The 20,326-nt window shown below is 41.9% G+C and overlaps 2 protein-coding genes across 3 annotated transcripts; both read right to left on the bottom strand.

Moving 5' to 3' along the window:
* Window positions 1-710: 710 nt before the first annotated feature.
* LOC111852683 (lysophosphatidic acid phosphatase type 6-like) lies at window positions 711-5,587 on the bottom strand. Its single transcript, XM_023828857.2, has 11 exons — window positions 5,368-5,587; window positions 4,893-5,106; window positions 3,731-3,859; window positions 3,097-3,227; window positions 2,847-2,926; window positions 2,630-2,717; window positions 2,414-2,546; window positions 2,013-2,113; window positions 1,659-1,751; window positions 1,122-1,287; window positions 711-1,040 (listed from the first exon to the last, which is right to left on the bottom strand). Exons 2-11 carry the CDS (start codon window positions 5,088-5,090, stop codon window positions 906-908), a joined length of 1,254 nt encoding a protein of 417 aa, XP_023684625.2. The 5' UTR covers window positions 5,091-5,106; window positions 5,368-5,587; the 3' UTR covers window positions 711-905.
* A 3,756-nt stretch (window positions 5,588-9,343) lies between these two features.
* On the bottom strand, window positions 9,344-19,830 carry LOC111852676 (gap junction alpha-5 protein-like). 2 transcript variants are annotated; one of them, XM_023828846.2, is made up of 2 exons: window positions 19,556-19,830; window positions 9,344-13,836 (listed from the first exon to the last, which is right to left on the bottom strand). In XM_023828846.2, exon 2 carries the CDS (start codon window positions 13,806-13,808, stop codon window positions 12,699-12,701), a length of 1,110 nt encoding a protein of 369 aa, XP_023684614.1. In that variant the 5' UTR covers window positions 13,809-13,836; window positions 19,556-19,830; the 3' UTR covers window positions 9,344-12,698. The 2 variants fall into 2 exon arrangements, with proteins under 2 accessions (XP_023684614.1, XP_023684615.1); XM_023828847.2 differs by lacking the exon at window positions 19,556-19,830 and adding an exon at window positions 15,944-16,114.
* Between the last annotated feature and the right edge of the window lie 496 nt (window positions 19,831-20,326).

Raw genomic sequence — 20,326 nt, forward strand, 5'->3', positions numbered from 1 at the left:
TTCTTGTGTACCGCTGTCTTAGAAACTCTGAGCCTGGAAGCAGCCCATTACCAGCAGGACCAGGACTCAAAAATGCAGATTCTTTAAATCTATAGTGGTCTCATTTTTCCCCCCTAGAGCTGTGTATGTATATGTATGTTTGTGCGTGTGTATATATAATTTTTTTTTTTTATTTAAAAAGGTAATTGATCTGATTTCAAGATATTTGGCACGAACAGTGAGAGAAAAGACCAGAGTGAGAGCCACCCACCCTGACTCCCCTGAGCACCAAAACACAAAACCATCCATTTCTGACGCTGCCAAGGACCCCAAAGGTGCCTCCGTTTTGAAAGAATTTCTATGTTCCTCCGGGCCGCCGGTTTAGGGTTGCCATGACCTTGGGACGTCATTCACTGGCTGAACAGTGGCTACTTTGTTCATGACGTTCTCATGGCTCACCGCGACGCAAAAGCGTATTCCGTCTCGTCATCACATTCGGCTCCCCGCTTCCCCAACCGAACCCCTACAGCACAGCTGAGACGGACTCGCCCGTCTCCCTCCACAAAGCGAATAAAGCCGGTATCGTGCTAGAGAGCAAGTGCTAAGCACCAAGACAAAAGTATAAAAACTTCAACTGATTCCAAACTAAATATTGTAAAAGTAACACATTTGCCACGTTTCCGGTGTTTGAAAACCAGAAACTGCAATAATCCAGTATTACTGCTGTGGTATACAGAGTATAAATTGTTTTATTTGCAGGAGCAAGTACACTGTATAAGAACAGAAATGGGATAGGGGTGGAGTTTGAAGTCCATAAATAAATCCTGTCTTCCATCTTGATATCATACATAAATCTACTCAGGCAGGTATATACATGATTTCTGTTTTCATGATCAAGATAGTCAGCAGGACAGGAGATCTGGTTGTCATGATACTGTCATCTTCTCCGTTTGTTTGCACAGCGAACTGTAATGGTCAAAGGTCAAGGTGTAGGTAGACAAAGCTTCCTTGAACTCTTTCAGGGGACAATAGATGTCACTGCAGCCTGGAATCAGCTGATCCTGGATACATAAAGAGCCGGACACCATTGATTAGATTTAGCAATGAGGACCACCAGAAGGTGAGTGATTTACCAGCCGTACCTTGCCAAGGTAAGACACTTTGACAAAGGCCTCCTTGGTGATGCGATCCTGGTGGAGCTCTAAGGTGATATCTGCAGCATACGGTGGCCATTTCATGTCAAAAATCCCCAGCACCATTAGACAGGGAATCAGCGTTGTGTCATGCACCGAGTAGAGGAACAGCTTCCTGAAAAACAGTCACATGCACAGAGCTTCTTGGCAAAATTATTTTTTAAAACTAAGATTGTTAATGGTCTGAAGCACAGGACTGGTAATGTGCAAAACAAGATGGATCACACTAACGTTATCATTATGGCTTTTATTATATCCACTTTTTTTTCCCCAAGTCACAAACACTCTCCTTAGACAGTACAGCACTCTCTTTCCTAGCAGTACTTGTGCAGTGCCTTGTGACAAAGAGTGTAATATCACCCCCTAGTGGAAACATGCATTTTTTACTTTTTTTTTTGGAAAGGAAATTTTGTCCTGAAGAAAGACCACATTTGCACTGCGATCCTGATGGATTTCTGCTTTAAAGCGCAGGGTCCTGTTTCTCACCTTGAATTTTCAGATGCTGTGTCTTGAATTTTGTCATCAATGTTGTTAATCAGGATATGAAGAAGTGGTCCAACGCAGAGCTGAAGGCCTTCTCTACCATTAACAATGATAAAATTTGTTGATTCTGTTGTATTTTTTCAAAAGTTACATCACCTCAGTATCTGATGACGGAAACTAGCTCCTTCACCTGTCTATTTCTGAATGTAACCATAATAGCTTCTGCATCTCATTAGCCTCCCAAACATCGTGAGAACTTTGTCCTTCTTTGTCCTCTCATTCAAGGATTGCCTACCACCACCACGAAGCAATTACATCACACTATGTCCCCCTTCTCTGACGCTGCTGCCTACTCACGCCTTGCTCGGCTGGTAGATGTAACTCATCATTTCCACTGCTCTTCGTTCCACGGTCTCTCTCCAGTTGGCCAGCACAGGTGGACTGGGCAGGCCATGTGTCTGCAATAAGCACAGACAGATGTAGCATAAGACCTAAGACATTCAGTCATAGAGATGACAATCGGATGCTTTGCAGTAGAATGTCCATTAGGAAAATCAGAGGATAAACATTCCTTAAAATCAGTGGTGGATAGTTCGGGTCCAGAAAGTAAAATCCCAGACTAAGATGTTGTTTCAACCAAGCAGTACTCAAATGATTGGTTGAAACAAAATCTTGGTCTGGATTTTTATATTCTGGGCCTGAACTATCCACCTCTGCTTAAAATAAGACGAAACAAGCCAACAAGGGGCTTATGGTACCTCTCTGGCCACCATGTCATCCCGGATCTGGATGAAGTCCACCTGTTGGTGGGGGGCTATGCCTAGGGCACTCTGAATATTCTTCAGGTCGGCGGCAATATCTGGGAGGTGGGATGACTCTGCCCAGCGAGGACTGAAGCGGTGACAGGATTACAGCCAATTCAGAGCAATATGCAACAGGCTGGATATGCAGACCTAATCCCAACCTTCACTCACCTGCCAAGGATACTGAGCAGTTTGCAACCATGGAAGTTTGGGTAGAATATTTCACTCTCAGCTGTCGTGGTGAGGATAGGCACTGTTGCTATTGGGAAAAGAATTCAGAGCTGAGGACTGTAATGGCAGGGCATCAACAACATCTCTGTTGCTTGGCTGTCAGTAATAGTAATTGAGTGGACAAAAGGAAAGTATGAGGAACCATTTGTGAAATTACCTTCCTGTTTCTGCTGAAACAGACCAGCCACCAGACATTTGGCAGATTCAATTGTCCGTATGATGTTGGTGGAACGGACACTGCAAGAACATATTAACTTGATTAATTTTTTAAATATCCAGACGAGCTTGGTAAACGAGTGCCCCTCGTTTTATAAATATCATTTAGAACATTTCTTTGTAAACCCAAAGTTCCATTTCCAAATGTTCCTACTTCTAAAAGCCAAAATGAACATAAACAATGAACTCACAAGACTTCAGTGGGGCGGAAGCAAGGCGACAGAAAGGGAAGGTCTTGAATATACATCTTCCTCAGCCTCATGCCAAGATCGTATAACTGCTGCATGCCTACAGTGGTCAGCTGACCTGGATATGTGCCACCCTGATATAAAAGAGAAGGTCAATGATCGTGAATTACAATGCCAGTACCGGTAAGTCATAAACACTATACAGATTCTATATACAGTATCACTACTACCCCAGTCAGATTAAACATACTTCTAGAACAGGGGTCACCAATCTTTTTGAAACTGAGAGCTACTTCACGAGTACTGAGCCATACGAAGGGCTACCAGTTTGACACACCCTCCTAAACTTATCTAAACTTCATGTATAATAAACACGTTTTAAATGCTTTTTTTTTTTATATTGTCTTTTTCAAATCTATATAAATGCAAATGTGATTAAAGAAGAATAGCAACAGGATAAAATTTAATTTTAGATACTGCTCACTGGTGAGTTGTGATATTTTTGGAACAGGTCCACAGGCGACTCATGTGGTCCTTGGAGGCAAACAAATTTACATGGAATACTTCCCCTGAACTTCTGCAAGTCATTCCCCTCAAAGGAACTTCTGCTTGATGCTGCTATTTTGCCCAAACTCACACTTAACATGCGGGCTCTGTAGCTCTCCTCCACCGGAGCTGGTGGACGGGGGCCTCCATTCAGGTCTGTCACCACGTAATCCATCCGAGTGTGTACCGGAGCGTTCAGAAGGCCTGGGATCCATTGTGCCTTTTACAGTGAGAGGAACATGCTGATGAAAATCATTTACAGAGATAATCTACGAGTTACACTTGCTATCAAGACCAGCCCTGGGTGTTCTGGTGCCCCAGGCGAGATTCTGCTCAGTGCCCCCCCTCCGCACAAGGCAGAAGAAAACAAATTTTGTTAATGAATTTATATTGAAAACATTTCAAAAGCAAAGGGGATCTAGCCACTAACTAGCTAGCTTTAGTCTGTTTTAGAAGAAAAGTAGTGAAACATTAAAACTAAATAACTGGTCATGGAATGCAACCAGAGATTTTTTTTCCACTTCTTTTTCTTCTTTTGGTCCCCCTAAACAAATAGCACCATGTGTGATCACCTGTGTTGCTGATAGGGTGGGCTGGCCCTGCTTGCTATCCAGAGTGAAATATATTTCTGTACCGTCAGAAATAATTTCACCGTGGCCTATTCATTGAAGCAACATGTTCACATCAGCACTTGGACGCAAATCAACAAGCTGGGAAAATAAAGTCTTTCCTTGAGTGAGGCCCAGTGGCCTCACGCCTTCAGCTTGATGAGTTTCACTTTGGGTGTGTTCTTGAAGGTTTCCACCTACAGCCCACACACATAGCTTAGGAGGATTAGTACTTTGAAATTGTCATTATTTGTGTGAATTATATGTGTAATGAGTGTGTGCCCTGCAGTGGACTGGCTTCTCTTCTAGGTTTGTGTCATGTAGAGTATTTCTGATGGTGACACTCCTGTTTCACCGAAGTCCCACATTTTATAAGAGGTTATAGAAAATGCATGTATGGACAGATAACATTTTCTTTCCTTTCGGCCATCTAGATAGCCTTTGTTTTTAACCTTCATTGTTGTCTTACATACTATAAAGTTTACAAACTAGGCAAAACAGTATTCATCCGAGATTAAATCCATAATTAACAATGATTATTTAATGGTTATTATTTAATATTTCTAATTATTGTTTAAAATAATAACAATAACAAAATACATATTTATTTCTTTATTATCATTATTATTAAGTTAGTAATCTTACCTCCAACACGTCAGGTATGGATTTGAGCGGGGTCCGAGCACCGTGTCGGAACAGCACTTGGACCAGTCTGAGCTCGTACCGAGATCTGTTTTCCTGTAAAGTGCCTCTTCGCCCCGGATCGCTACATTTATGTGATAAAAGCGCTGAGCTGATTCCCACCGAGCCCAAAACGCCGGCCTTGATCCAAGCAGCCCGCATGTGTCTGATGGGGATACTAAACAAGATGCAGATCAATGCTGTGCCGTACAAGCCACTTCTTGCAATTCGCTGCTCACTTCACCAGGACTTAATGTCCCTGTGAAGCACAATACTTTGTGAAGTGTGTATTACTCCCTGTACGTTGTGCAATCACAAATGTCATAATAACATACCGATTTTTCAACGTCATAATTTTTCATAAATTGATATTGTTTAGTAAACTGTAGACTTATATGGTAAATGACCACTATAAAGTATGATAAAAAAAATCAGTTACCTTAATCAGAAGTCCATATTCACAGAGTGCCGGTATACTCCAACTAAAGAATTTTTCATTGGGAAGTTTGAGACTTACGTCTTACCGAAACCGTACGTTGTAAAGAATTTAAGGACTTCCGGTACTTGTAGTCTTTCGCAAGGTCATCTGCTAATGTCCTTACAGGGAAACCAAAGATAATTAGTGTGTTACGTTAAACTACTTTTCCCAGTAACATCGGGAAGCAGTGGCATAGTCATGCGTCACTTCCTGTGTCCATACCGGTAAATGTACAAATACTTTCCGGATGATTCAAGATACAGCAAATCATTCGGCTTTTTTTTTTAAATAGAATAAATGTCTTCAAGTTTCATATTTACTTTTCTCCACTGTTAATATTCGACTAAATGAAAATTTTGCTTTCAGTAATAAAGTTTAACCTTGGTTTGCCTCAACAGCCAAAAATAGGCAATTTCTCTCCAAGGACTGATTGACATACTGTATGACGAGCACCAATTACAGGCAATTATACCCTAAATCATTAAATTGTTTGTGCAGTAGAAGTGTAACAGTTCACTTGAACTGTATGCCTTTGGAATGTGAGTTTCGCAATACATTGAACCCATACCCTGGAGGTGAAGCCATCCATAAATATTTTTTACTTGAAGGTACAGTTTTTACATATGCTGCTACAGAAGATAAGAGACGTTATCAGTCACCACAAGGATTTAATTAATTAACTTAGATCCTTTAACATTATTTTAACTAAGTATTGATTTAGAAGTGTTCCATGTCTGATTAACCTAACAAGTTAAACAGATTTTAGCCACAGGTGGAATTCTTCGCTGTCTTGCCTCTTAGTCAAATAGTAACTGTACCTCTTGACCCTGCCTGTGTGTTTTATGTATTCTCTATTTGGGAATCAGAGTGTTTGCATTAGCAGGTGTGTTAAATAAGCTGCTCTGTCTGTATAACATCCATTGTAACTGTTATACATAAACTAATATTCCATTGGTAGTCAGGCTACTTCTAGTACAATTCACGAGGTCTTACTATACATGCATCCCCCGCTTTACGAATGTTTGCTGTATGTCACTTCACTTTTACAAAAGACCTAAATTAGCACCGCTAAATTAGTTTACGCAAACAGAATACCGAGGAGGATTTTCGCTTACGAAAAAAGCGTTTGCTCTTCAGCGAGCCAATTTTGGGTCGTATTAAGCTGACGTCATTGTCCAAAGTACAGTGGTACCTCAGTTCTCATTAGAACTCGAATTATTTAAAAGTCGAACCAACCAGATCGAAAAAATTTTACCGGGACTCACGTGTTGGTCTCCTGCCAGGACTGAAACGGGCTCCCCAGTCTAAGAGTGAGGGTAGGTGATGATGGCACGTCCGAGTGTGAATAGCTTTGCAGTGTCAATGTGTGGATTCAATCAATTATCACAATAACCATAATATCAATTTGCACTTTCTATATGTATGCATGTTTTTGTTGTCACTTTTTTGTATATGCCTATTATCTCTTGTATTGGCGGTTTGATTATTGTTTATGATTTATAATACCATTGGATATCACTTGTGATATGGGATTATTTTGCATTGCCTTTGACCCAGTATTTTGTTATTGATGTTTAATGCAAGGCTATTTTGTATTACTTGTAATAAAGCATTTTTAGAAGCGAACCTAAGTGTGCCTGTTTGCTCCTTCGAAAGCCCTATATCCCCCTCACATCATCTTAAAACAATATGTCTGCTATAGCTAGTAGCATTCTAGTTAATTTCAACAGGCATGCTCAGGCAGTGGCATCTTGTGGTTCGTCATATATGGTAACCTTCATTAGTGATAAATCATGCTAGCTACTTTTGTTTTCATTTATAATCATACTAAAGAAAATCAGATATGTCATTTTTTCGTTTTCCGATCTTACCATCAAAACAAAAATGGGTTGTTTCCCAATTTTGGTTTTTCCACTATACAACGAAAATCCATTGGCTGTCAGATAGGCCTACCTGGACCCCTGCGATAGATGGCCCATCCTTGGTTGCTCCCTGCCTTGTGCCCATAGCCTTCCGGATAGGTTCCAGAATCCACCACGATCCTGCATAGGACAAGCGGTTTCAGGACATGGATGGATTGATCAGAAATACTGTGTAGACACTGTTACTGTTGTAAATGACTATCATAGCTGTAAACGGCTGTTTTTTTAAGGGAATATCTACATAGGTGTACAGAGACACATTATTAGCAACAATTAATCCCGTGTTCCAGTAGAATGTTGTGTTTGCTTATTTTAAAATGTTAACTGATCGGTACTGAGCAGTGGTGTCTTAATGATTAGGGAAGCTCACTTGTAATTGAAAAATTGCTGCTTTGAATCCCCAACCAGCAAGCTACTGCCCCCAAGCACTGCTCCCTGGGCACTGAATTAGCTGCTATGTCACAATGTCACATATGGGTTAAATGCAGAGGACACATTTTGTTGTTGGGCACTCTGTGCTGTGGTGTGTCAACAATGACCACTGATCTCTAAATTCTAATCATTAGAAAACCCTTTTGCAATTATGTTAGATGAAAATTGTTGTGATGATTAAAGAAGCAATAAAACTGACCTTCTTTGGACTAAGTAAGTATCTGGAGCAGCAGCAATTGTGGGTTCGATTACAAGCTCAAAACGACCAGAAACAAAGTACTTTCTCCTGAAAATCGTCAGTCTATACTTGTTCTAAGAAATGAAGGTGATTACATGTGAGAAATTGCCAGGAAACTGAAGATCTTGCACAATGCTGTGTACTACTCCCTTCACAGATCAGCGCAAACTGGCTCTAACCACAACAGAAAGAGGAGAGGGAGGCCCTGGTCCACAACTGAGTGACGGGATAAATATATTATAGTGTGTAGTTTGAAAAGCAGACGCCTCATAGGTCTTCAACTGGCAGCTTGATTAAAGAGGACCCTCAAAAGACCAGTCTCAACGTCAACAGTGAAGAGGCAACTCCGGGATGCTGGCCTTCTAGCCAGAATTGCGAAGAAAAAGCCGTATCTCAGAATGGCCAATAAAAAGACTGAGATGGGCAAATGAACATTCTCAAACTGGACAGTAGGAGATTGGAAAAAAGTGCTATGGATAGACAAATCTAAGTTTGAGGTGGATCACAAAGAATGTTTGTGCAGATCAAATGAAAAGGCGCTGGAGGAGAGCTTGGTGACATCTGTCGAGCATGGTGGAGGGAATGTGATGGTCTGGGGCTGCTTTGGTGATGGTGAAGTGGGAGATTTGTACAGGGTAAAGGGGATCTATTCAAACTCATTTCATGTATGCTTTCATAGAAAACAATGGCATTTCTAAGTGACCCCAAACTTTTGAGCGGTGGTGTACATCTCAGAATTACACCTGCTGGTACTGTCGCATTTCCGCATTTGTCATGGAATTGTTTCCACTGGCTTATGCAACATCTCACCCTTTATTTTCATCCACATTTGCATTAATTTCTCACCGAAATCCTGTATTGATAAGTGAGTTGAACCTCCATACAGCCTCCTTCATCACATCCCAAAGACTTTCAATGAGGTTAAGGTCACAACTCTGTGGTGACCAAGTCATGCGTGAAAATGATTCCTCATGCTCCCTGAACCACTGTTTGATAATTCAAACCCAATGAATCTTGGCATTCTTGTCCTGGAATATGCCCATTCCAACAGGGAAGAAAAAAATTCATTAATGATGGATGGAGGTGTAATCTTGCCATTCAGTAGATTCAGGTACTCAGCTGACTTCACTTTATTGCTGCGTAACGTTGCTGGGCTGTAATAATGATCCAGTCATTGGCTCTTAAGTATTTGCTGATATAAATTCAAATGGCGACTTTTTTTTGGCCAGGCAGCGTATAAACCCTTTTGTACCTACCTGGTATTTGATGTATCTAGTATTTTTTTAATTACCGGTACAACAAGCAAAGAAGAAAAAATTAAGAAGTGACAATAGCCATGAAGGAATCAAAGGTGCACATACAGGTTTATTGAATTTCATGTCACAGTTCTGGTATGCCAGAAACGCAAAAGGATTCTGCTGTTGACAGATTTGAATTATAGATGCAAATGTTAAAAAAAAAAAAACTGAAAGAATGTGTTGAAGTGTAATCATGCTGTGAGAAATTAGGTTGTGAACAGTCGTACAGCCCTGCCCTGCTTCAATAATAAGAAGTTTCAGAGAGCTTCCGGCATAATCATACAAAGAAGAAATGTACACCACAATTTTTCTTGATATCAATATTTAAAACCAACACTTAAATAAAACATTAAGTGTTAAAATGCAAAACAAATTAGTAATATATAAACAATAATACTAAAAGTAGAAATATATATTAATGTTCATCATTTAAACTTAAGGAAAGTCGGTCACGGTCACCAGTCTAAATATTTCAAGAAAATGTCTCCATCTAGTGGTATCGAGAAAGTCACCGCATAACTCTGATTTTTCAGTTTCTCTCGAATGCTTTGGCACATTTCTCAAATGACAATTAACATTTGCCAAACAAGAACTTAATTTTTCATTGTTTAACACAAATTTCCAAATGTTTCAGCACATGTATGCAGGCGGTCTTATACAATTGTCATAATTCGGCATACCTTTCACTTTCTTAAGTCTTATTGGTCAAATGTATTATGTAGTTTCCCAGGGTATTAATTTTACACCAAAAACTATATATTTAAGTGATTCGGGTGTTAGCCACCACATGCAAAACAGTTCAAACTTTCAAAATGATTAAAGAATATATTCCATAAATTGCAGTGATCTGTTTTTTGATTCTCACAGTACACGATTTTGTTGATGCACCCTTCCCCCGATCGGTGAATTTTACCGACAGAACTCCTGCCCACCCTGATTAGTAAGTTTTACCGCTGGCACCCACGCTTTGATTACGATGATCATGTTTCTCTTTCGGCTCTAAAAAACAGCTCAAATGGCCCACTTAGGGGGCTTCTACCCATGTCACCCCCGAGCCCTTAGAGAAATTAGTCCGCCCCTGGTATACAACATTCACATTTGCAGGAACATTCACTTAATGCTTTGCTGCCTTTTTAGTTAATACTTGCAAACATACAGTGCAAACAAATGTTTAAATGATCATGTTGGTTTAAAACTATGATTTTACGTATGTCAAAGTGTCAGATTAATCGTTTCAAAACCTCTCTTAAAGTCACTTAATTTGCGACAAGCATCCAATACGCCCATTCATATCAGCATTTTTTGATTAGATCAGTCAGTACGTTTGCATGCACAATAAGAAACCTTTCCACCGCACCAGATCATAGCTGTCAAGTCTCCCGTTTTGGGCGGGAAGAACTGCCACCTGCAGTAGTCTGCAGGTCATTTACAACATTAACCAGGTCATAAATACGGAGGTTAAAATGGCAATGCTGTTTGCCAAAAACAAAATGACTTTTCACTTTTGTAACGACTTCAACAAGGATACAAAGTCTGCAACAAATCTGTATAATAAGTCATTATAGTGAATGCCAGAGAGCCACATGAGTGAACATGAGAAATTAAAAGAAAATGTGTAATGAAAATAAAATGTAAATGACAAGTGGTTATTTTAGATTTCTTGTGCACCTGTCTTAAAATGTAAGGGATACTGGAGCTTGGTTGGGGTGGTGGGATGGCTCGTGGTGGGTGCCGGAAAATTTCCCTTATTTTCAAATCCAAAACTTGACAGGTATGCACCAGATACCGTACTTTTGGTACTTCAAGAAGGTACCAAAAGTACGGAACTTCAATATGTTGGTTTTCCATGGTATATTATACAAAATAATTTCTTGTTATGCTATCCTGATCTTGTATCTGTTCTTCTGACCAGATCGCAATTAAAGCTTGCGTCACTTCATTTGTCCATCCATTACTAATATTTTTTACGTATGTGACGTAATAGGTCAACCCCCAGTACTAACAAGCTGAATGGAGCCATATCGCCACCTATTGTAACATAGTCGGACATAATTCGGTCAATAAATCGATTCTCCTCGCGTGCATGTATACCGGGACAAGGACAGTAGTCCGATTAAATGGCATTATCAAGCTATAACCGTAGCCTGACTTAGCAGTGCATGTAAAGGTACTGACTAGCATACCATGTTTTGCTAATCGATACCTCATCAAATTATTTAAATAATTAAATTGATCAATTGAGCTATTAGTGAAATCAAAAAATACTTGAAATTGCTGACGTGCCACTGATGATTGATTTGGGAACCAAAGCAGTGTTCTCCTAGCCATCCAGCAAGATATCGGCAATGTTTTGCAGAATACATTCTTGTTAGTTTTATTGTCTTACTGTAATTTGTATATGTTTTAATGGTGAATTGTGCTTCTTTCTGAGCAAATATATGCATGCACTTACTACCCAGATAAATTGCTTTACACATTTTCTTTGACTGCCTAAGACTTTCACACAGTACTGAATATTAAAATATTATATATTGTTTTAAATTTGAATGAAACTAAAATTGCTGTAGTTTTTAGTGGTTCTGTTTGTGTTAAAAATAAACTTTACCTTGTTGTAAACCATTTGTCTTTAGCATGTTGTGCTTAATTGTACATTCTCTTGCATGATTTATTCAACAAAATAAGCTTTGTAATAAAAATAACCTGACAAAATCAAATTACAGTATAAAAAAGGAGAAATTCACAGTAATTTGAAAAAATTATATACATGAAATGAAAACCAGTACAGCAGGTATACATAAAGTGACATTTTCATACACAAAGAGATTTATATGCAAAAAATGGGTTTATATGCTGTTCACATCAGTCACAAGTGATGGCAACAAACTTTATGATATAGAGAATAGCCCTTTCCGCACTCTCATTCAGTCTTTTGGTCACCTACCTCTGTGTTCATAATAATGGTCAATCATACTATTTTATTAGATAGCTCATATGCCTTTCATGACGAGACATACCACTATATTGGGAAATTGTTTTTTTTTCTGCCTAAGATTTTAGGTTCAAAATGTGCAAACAGGTGCTGACTGCAGTTTTAACTTTTATTTTATAGATGCTGATTCTATGTTTGTAGATAGATCTTATCATACTACAATTCATGTGATTAAAATGTGATATGCATGCATCTGATGTTTCAAGATTGCAGGGTGTTGCACGATAATCAGAGTGCCACGTACAAACTAGCAGTTTTTAAACCGCTCCTCGCGATCAAACAAACTTTTACAACATTTGTGTTCCTCTTGACTGCACGGTCTCCAGTCAGAGGTACACTCACAGTCGTCGGGATTGTACAGTGTCTGGGTGTATCTACGGGTCAGTGCTGCTGGAGGCCTCTCACCCCGGGGTCTACACAGCCAGGTCGTCATTCCGCGCCCGGCTGCTGCAGCCGCTGGTCTTGCTGGAGCGGCGTTTGTCCTTGAAGAAGCTGTGGGAGGGCAGTTCGGGAGGACCACAGCCATTGGACACCTCCCCGCCCTGCGAATAGTTCATCCGCAAGAAGTCTTCTACCTCCAGGTTGTCGTGGCTTTGGTGGCGCTCCGTGGCCAGGTTGGCTGAGTTCTGCTGGTGGGCCATCCTATCATTGAATATCTGGCAGCTAGTAGCATGTGGCCTAGCCGCCACTAGGCACTGATTGAAGTCCGGCGGAGGAGTGCAAGGGATGGACGGGTGGGCCGGGCCTTTGGGCTCAGGGGCCACAGTCACTATGGCGCTGGGCTGGCGGTTGAGGGTCCTGGAGGTGGTGCAGACCTTGAGGCAGCGCTTGGACTGCTTCCAGGCCAGGTGGTACAGCTCCAACATGCTAAGTAAGAGCGAGACGCTCGCCACCACCAGCATGAAGCCAATGAATATGTTCTTCTCTGTTGGCCGTGACATGTAGCAGTTGACTGGGTTGGGGCAGGGCCATGTGTCACACTTATAGAGGACGTTGAGGAAAATGCCATAGATCATGTATTGTCCCACTATAAAGGTGACCTCCATGACTGTACGGATCAGAATGCTCAATACGTAGGTCTTGAGCAGCGCCCCCTTCAGGTGAATTCTTGCCATTCCCTCCGCCTTCCCGGACTCCTTTTCCTCGGGATACACCTTGTCCCCACTCCCGCCGCCCCCGCCGCGGTCCTCCTCCTCCCGCTGCCGCCGCTTTTCCTCCATGCGCACCGTGTGCATGGCATGTCCCATGTAGATGAGGGAGGGGGTTGAAACAAAAACAATCTGCAGCACCCAGAAGCGGATGTGGGCGATGGGGAAGGCGGCGTCGTAGCACACGTTGACACAGCCCGGCTGCTCCGAGTCGCACATGAAGTCTGACTGCTCATCGCCCCAGGAGGACTCGGCCGCTGTGCCCAGCACCAGGATGCGGAAGATGAAGAGAACGGTCAGCCACACTTTGCCTACAGTCGTCGAGTGCTCCTGTACTTCTTCGAGGAAGTTTCCCAGGAGACTCCAATCACCCATCACAGCTTACAACTCCTTCTGATGGTGCCTGGGTGAGAGGGGAGACGGAGGAGAAATTAAGTAAAAAAAATCATAGAGGAGACAACAGCCATCCAATGCTCTTTGATTCATAGGATAGACTCCATTGAAATGGAGATGTTTGTTGGAGGTGTTGTAGCAACAAATACCAGTCACACATTTTCAGAGACAATACTTGTACAATAAATCTGTTCACACTAATCATCCACTGTACCTACAAACTGGAATCTGAGTATGCTTTATATATGTTGCATATGTTGTATATACCATATGTTCACTGACCTCATCTATATACAGTAATCAACATCTTTGCACTCTGCACCATTGCACTATGGTCCTTTGGCTCAAGTCCTTACTTGTACCTGCTGTACTTCATTGATGTGTATCCATAACTGTACATATGCTATAAATGGTTTTTGCTGTGTCTGTTCTGTGCACGTACAGTATATTGAGAGCAAGGGAAAAAATGGATTCCTTGTATGTGAAAACATACTTATAAAGCTGATTCTGATTCTGAAGGATGGATACTGCTGTATTTTTGCTTTGGGATTGCTGTAAGAATGTATAATTTTTAAACTAATTAATTAATTTTAAAAAACATATTTGCCATCTCTACAAAACTGACCAAAAGGGTATGAACACCCCCATTAGCTAAAAAAGCAGTCTGATCCCTTTCAGAAATGAACGTTTATTTGCTGCCCTATTTATTTGTATGTCAGTTCATATTAATCCCTGATAGCAGCAATGATGCTTTTTCTTTTAGGCATCTCTAAAGACAGCTGTCTGGGGAGCTTCCTGCTCTTCACAGAGTCACTTCTGCAGAGGGGGCAGCAGGCATGTGAAGTACCAGTATAAATAGACCCTCTCCCAGAGGGGCCACTGCAGACTGGTCACTCCAGTGCTCTGGTCACCCCAGCCTGAGAAGGAGAACTCTTCCCACAGCAACTGCTGCTGAAGCTTTGGGAAAAGCAAGCATCTGGTCCTGGGGCAGTTTAAAAATATACTAAGAGACAAATAGGTCTTCGTTATAATCATTGGTATTTTTTAGGGGCAGACCTACAGTCTGTGTATGATGCGGATTCCTAAACCCCATTTAGATCAGTGAGCAGCTGTCCTGATTGAGATCATGGTTTGTACAACTTGTGGTCTTTCCCCATTTACCACCTGCTGTCTGAATGGATTTGACTGCGATTAACTACTTTTACCAGTTTCAGTCTTTCATGCAGACATTAAATATTCAATTCAATATGTATAAGTGTTTGGATTCATAGTATTGTGATGAAAAGAGAAATTGTTACTTAAGATAGAGCCATTATGTTTTTTCCTACAGGATTTAGCTGAACAAACCAGCAGAGTCCCTATTATATTAACCTTGGGCCTGTTCCTCTATATCCTCGTCATACCGGACATGCGGTGACACAGTCCCCGGAACACCACAACCCCTGGTTTCACGGTAAATTCGGAAAGAGGCCGGTTAGTGTTCCTGGAAAGGCAGGCACTGTCTGGACCCTTTGGGAAGCTGACAGCACTGTCGCAGAGTCACTGGCTTCTGATCGCCAAGCCCATCAGTCTGAGTTTGTTTATAGGTATTTAAGTATATAAATTGAACTGAATCCTTATTCTACTCAACCTATTATTTAATGTCCAAAGGTAATTTTTACTGGAATGCAGCCATTTTTGGCACCTTATCTCAAGGCCTGGCTAGGCTTCTAAAATAATACAGAAAACGAAAAATGCGCACGTATTGTTTACAGTGTGATACATTTTTAAATGATAAGAAATTATTTCTCTTCAAAGACTACTCAGAAAAACAGAAAATCTTTGAAACATATTGTTTTCTTGTTACTAAATTATCTTTTATATTTTAGAGTTTGTCAGAAATGTCAGTATTACTGATTTATTTATTTGCATGCAAATAAAAAAGGTTTCATAAGTGCAGAGACTAATAGGGTACAGTGTACACGGCAGTATTGGATTTGGTATAATTTGTTATACATGTGCAGAAATATTTAAATAAACATAAAGGAGAAGTAAAATTGTGAATCGTACACACAATGCAGTGTCTGAATTACTGAGTAAAGCTTGTAAGTCTGTAATACAATGAAAGGATTTCTTACCACCCCAGGTAGTGAAGCACCATCAGAATAAGTCAGATAACCGTAAGTTTCCAGGCAGCTACATTTTCCCTCCAAAACTAGGCAGGATTCTGAGGGTTTGGCTGCTACAGTTTCATCGGCATGTCACGCGACAGACAGGGATGAAGACTCTTACGCTCCTGGCTTGGTGGACTATGTGCATGTAGTGAGGGTGTTTTTTTGGGTGGGGGTGGAGCAGAGGATAGCAAGATGCCCGGCATGAATACAAGCATTGGAAATGTCTGCAATAGCCAGCTGTTCAAAGCTGTATTGTCCGTATATCCTCTGCATACCTAACAAGAAATTCAGGCTTGTTCACTTGTTATATTAGGCTGTGACCACTTGTCATTTCGTAACATAATCACTCAATTTCCAAGAGGACACTATTCCTTTGGCATGAGTTTGTTTAAGGCTTAGTTATTCAGCATGTGTGAATTCATTACTCTTGGAAGGAGACATTAAAATTCATAACTAAAATGGGAATATTTATTATCTTTGTAGCAAAACAGAATTAAGTAGAGAAAATCTAGAATAGTGCCTTTGTCTACATTTTTTGACGGATGAGACTGGAAACCCTCTTCATTAGTGGTCATTTATATGTGATAAATTTTAACATAAGCTAATGCAACAAGCAGAGTGAGATTTCCGTTGGTTGGCTACTTATATTGATGTCATACAAGTTGTCAGCTTCCACTTGTGGGAACTGAATCCCAGATTCCCATGCGACACGGGAGGAGAGGATGTAAACAAATGTCCATCTATTTTAAGGTTGCTGTTTTTAGTGGTGTCTGAAGTTTTTTTTCTTCATCAAGGAAGTAATCTCCAACAATATCATTTCCTGTTGCCTTTTTAAGAAATCAGCCTCTTTAACAAAGAAGAGGAAGGAGGGTGTGGCTTACTGTCCGGTTGAAAGTTCAACATTAATGAAAATAATAAAACAAAGTACCATTTAAACTTTGACTAAAAAAGCTGTCAATAAAAGATGATTTGAATTTGATTCTGATACCGTTTAAAAGCAAACAGAAGATTGAAACCAATATAAAAGGAAAGAGAATGGAGACAGAAGTGTTCATAGGATAGAAATGACTGCGTGATGGTTTTAGTAGCTGAGGCAGCTAAGCTTAGCAGGCCTTTCCGAGACCTGAGATTGATGCGGTTAGCAGGCCTTTCCGAGACCTGAGAGTGATGCGGTTAGCAGGCCTTTCCGAGACCTGAGAGTGATGCGGTTAGCAGGCCTTTCCGAGACCTGAGAGTGATACGGTTAGCAGGCCTTTCCGAGACCTGAGAGTGATACGGTTAGCAGGCCTTTCCGAGACCTGAGAGTGATGCGGTTAGCAGGCCTTTCCGAGACCTGAGAGTGATGCGGTTAGCAGGCCTTTCCGAGACCTGAGAGTGATGCGGTTAGCAGGCCTTTCCGAGACCTGAGAGTGATGCGGTTAGCAGGCCTTTCCGAGACCTGCTGCATGTCACCTGAGAGTGATACGGTTAGCAGGCCTTTCCGAGACCTGAGAGTGATGCGGTTAGCAGGCCTTTCCGAGACCTGCTGCATGTCACCTGAGAGTGATGCGGCTTTGACTTTCTCAGAGGAAATAGTCGTGACTAAATGCTCTCAGGATAGGGGCGAAACAATGACCTGAGTGGTATGCGATGCCAACCATCAATGGAAAGTGCCAGAAAATATTTCCCTGGACACGTAGTGTAATGAATCACAGGAGCAGAAAACAGTCCACAGATGGCGCCGTCCTGGCTTGTCTGAGACGAAAACAACTCTTCGGGAATGAAGTAATAAAAATTAGAGGTGTGGTGAAATTATTCACTATTAATGTTTAAGGACAATGAATGGAATCGGAAAAATGTTTCTCTGGTCGCAATGCAGACACACTTAGCTTGCCCACCACCCCCCCCCCCTTTCCTTTTACCGCTCAGTTGCTCGTTCTGCTTCAGGCAGGACAGGGAACCAGCAGGGGGCGGGATTGCCCTGCTCCTCTCGCTGTGCTGTGTATGAGCTGTTGACGCATTTTCACACCTGTTAAAATTATTGGATTAACTGATTTAATATATTTAACTGAATACGCATATTATTTTAGATTTTTTTTTTCTAATTTCGATTTAGCAAATTCGCTAATTGACTTTATGGCTTAGCGCACCCCCTTCCCCTCCCTCTGCTGCCACCCGCTGTCCCCCCCCCCCGATACATCCTTAGCCACCCGCTCAGGGTCGCCAGCATGAGATGTCAGGCATTTCGCCAGTATGGCGGTGCCCCCCCCCCCTCGCTCTGCCGGCTGTTGCTCTGGCCGCACCATAAGTGGCTCTCCTCACCGAGGCACATTCGGCAAGCCTCCCTTCATCCATAAATATTTAGAAAGCGCACTCATTCGTTCCGAGTGCCAGGATAGCGTGGTTCCCGTTCAAGTATTTACAGGAAGGGTGCGTGAGCAGCGATCTCGCTTCAGGCCCGAGGCCCTGGGGTGGGGCAGAGCAGACTCAGGCTTGCGTTTCCATGGCGACCCGGGTCGTGTGTCCCTGGAGTGATATAAGCCACCTCTTTGGAAACCAAATTGCTGCCTGGTGTTAAAGGTCAGCTTTGGTGTCTTAAAATCCCAAATATTCTTAGACAGGGAAACTGAGAAACGCATTAAAAGAGCCGATATGACAGAGGTAAACTGAAAAGAGAGCAAAACGATGTTTTAGTATTTTTCATGTATATAACTTGACAGGAAAGACCGTTATTCGCCCCATGGGCAGGTCAACAGAAACCAAATAACGAACAATATAGCTTCCTGTTCCGACATATACAAAAAAAACATAGATCGGACATTTAATTTGTTCTCCATAAATGCATCTCTTTATTTAACAGGTAACTGCTCAAGAACATGTTATTTTTCTAGAAATTTTACATTTAAAACAGATTTCTTTGATGCCAAAGAAGCCTCACCCTCATTAATGCAAACTCGGGCCAGTGACATTCAGACATTGAGTTGCTGTGGTAACTTTGTTCCATGGCTGTCTTAATGAAGATGTTGAGATGTGGAAGTAACCCTAAAGGACTGGTTCACCCAGAGTTTATTTCAGACGCTGAACACCGAAAAACAAACAAAGTGCACCTAAGGACTCTTATAGTAAAATTCACTCCCTCTAGATTTAAACACTCAACAGTCATTGACATTGTCAGAACACGAGCTCTAAAGACATGCCTGTGAAAAACACCTACAAACATGCAGTCCTTCATGACTTGAGCTATGTCCTCACTCAAGACTCAGCCCAGCGCGCCCTTTTCGCATCCATCTCATCATTTTTCATGACCCCGTGATGTGCGGGACATGCAGGTACCTGCACGTACCACACACAAACATGCATCCCAAACCCGAGTCCCGGACAAGCTCCTTGACCAACATCTCAGAGTCGACCACAGAAACCTTAGACGATTCGGAATTTCTAACGAGCAAACCGAGATGCAGAGAGAGAAACCCCGGTGTCACAGCACAGCCGGAAGGCGCCGTTGAGCGGCTCGACAGAGAAACAACACGCGAAAGAATCAGAGGGTTCGCTGTATTTCCTGTGACAACTCTCCCTCAAGGGAACGCTCGTAATTACCTGCTGGGCTGCGGCTTGCTTGGTGGTGATGCTGCGGGCTGCCTCGTCTCAGAGATTTCCCTTTCAAGGGAGAGTCCAGGGAGAACTCCCCAGTGGAGGACGGCGCGGTGCTGGAGGAGCGCTGAGGAGCTCGCCGGGGGGCTGACGAACAGAAGCAGCTGCCCACGGCCGACTGTTATTTACAGCAGCACTCGGCTTTCCGGGGATATAGATGCAATCTTACGCCGGGGGCATTGTAAGAAATGTCGGGCATTGCTGGAGCACTTCCTCTCTCAACCCCCTGCCCCCCCCACCCCCCATGCCACCCCTCCTGTCATTCTCTCAGTTCTCCTCCTCCGCTCCTTGTTGTCGTCTCCTGGCGTCTCCTCCTGTTTCCACCCACCCTTCGGGCGCGTTTCAGTCCCGGGTCCTGCACTCCCAACAGAAGAATACCTGCGAGGCACCAGAGGAAGCGAGATTGTATTAGAAAACAATGCAGAAACTCGGGCCCTCAGCTGGGCCATTAAGCCTCCAGCTGCTATTTCATTTCTTGCTATTTTTTTCTTATTATTAAATTATATTTTGTAGCGTGACCTCCAGATGGGGAATAAACAATGGTTGTGTGTGTGTGTGTATGTATATGTGTATATATGTATATATATGTGTGGTCCAGGTATATCTTACCTTGTGGGGACCAGTTTCCTGGTCCCCATATGGGAAAACTCTATTTTATAAAAATCCGTGACTGCAATGAAAAAACTAAAAATGCCATAACTCTTGTATTTTGCTTGG

Source organism: Paramormyrops kingsleyae, chromosome 16 (genome assembly GCF_048594095.1).
Source record: "Paramormyrops kingsleyae isolate MSU_618 chromosome 16, PKINGS_0.4, whole genome shotgun sequence".
NCBI lineage: Eukaryota > Metazoa > Chordata > Actinopteri > Osteoglossiformes > Mormyridae > Paramormyrops > Paramormyrops kingsleyae.

What these genes read in the sequence shown, in the direction of transcription:
- LOC111852683 (XM_023828857.2), bottom strand. Translation starts at nt 5,090, where the DNA reads ATGCGGGCTGCTTGGATCAAGGCCGGCGTTTTGGGCTCGGTGGGAATC. An exon ending in TTCCGCCCCACTGAAGTCTT is followed by an intron (nt 2,927 to 3,096) that starts GTGAGTTCATTG and finishes ATGTTCTTGCAG; the next exon opens with TGTCCGTTCCACCAACATCA. An exon ending in AAGTGTCTTACCTTGGCAAG is followed by an intron (nt 1,041 to 1,121) that starts GTACGGCTGGTA and finishes TTATGTATCCAG; the next exon opens with GATCAGCTGATTCCAGGCTG.
- LOC111852676 (XM_023828846.2), bottom strand. Translation starts at nt 13,808, where the DNA reads ATGGGTGATTGGAGTCTCCTGGGAAACTTCCTCGAAGAAGTACAGGAG.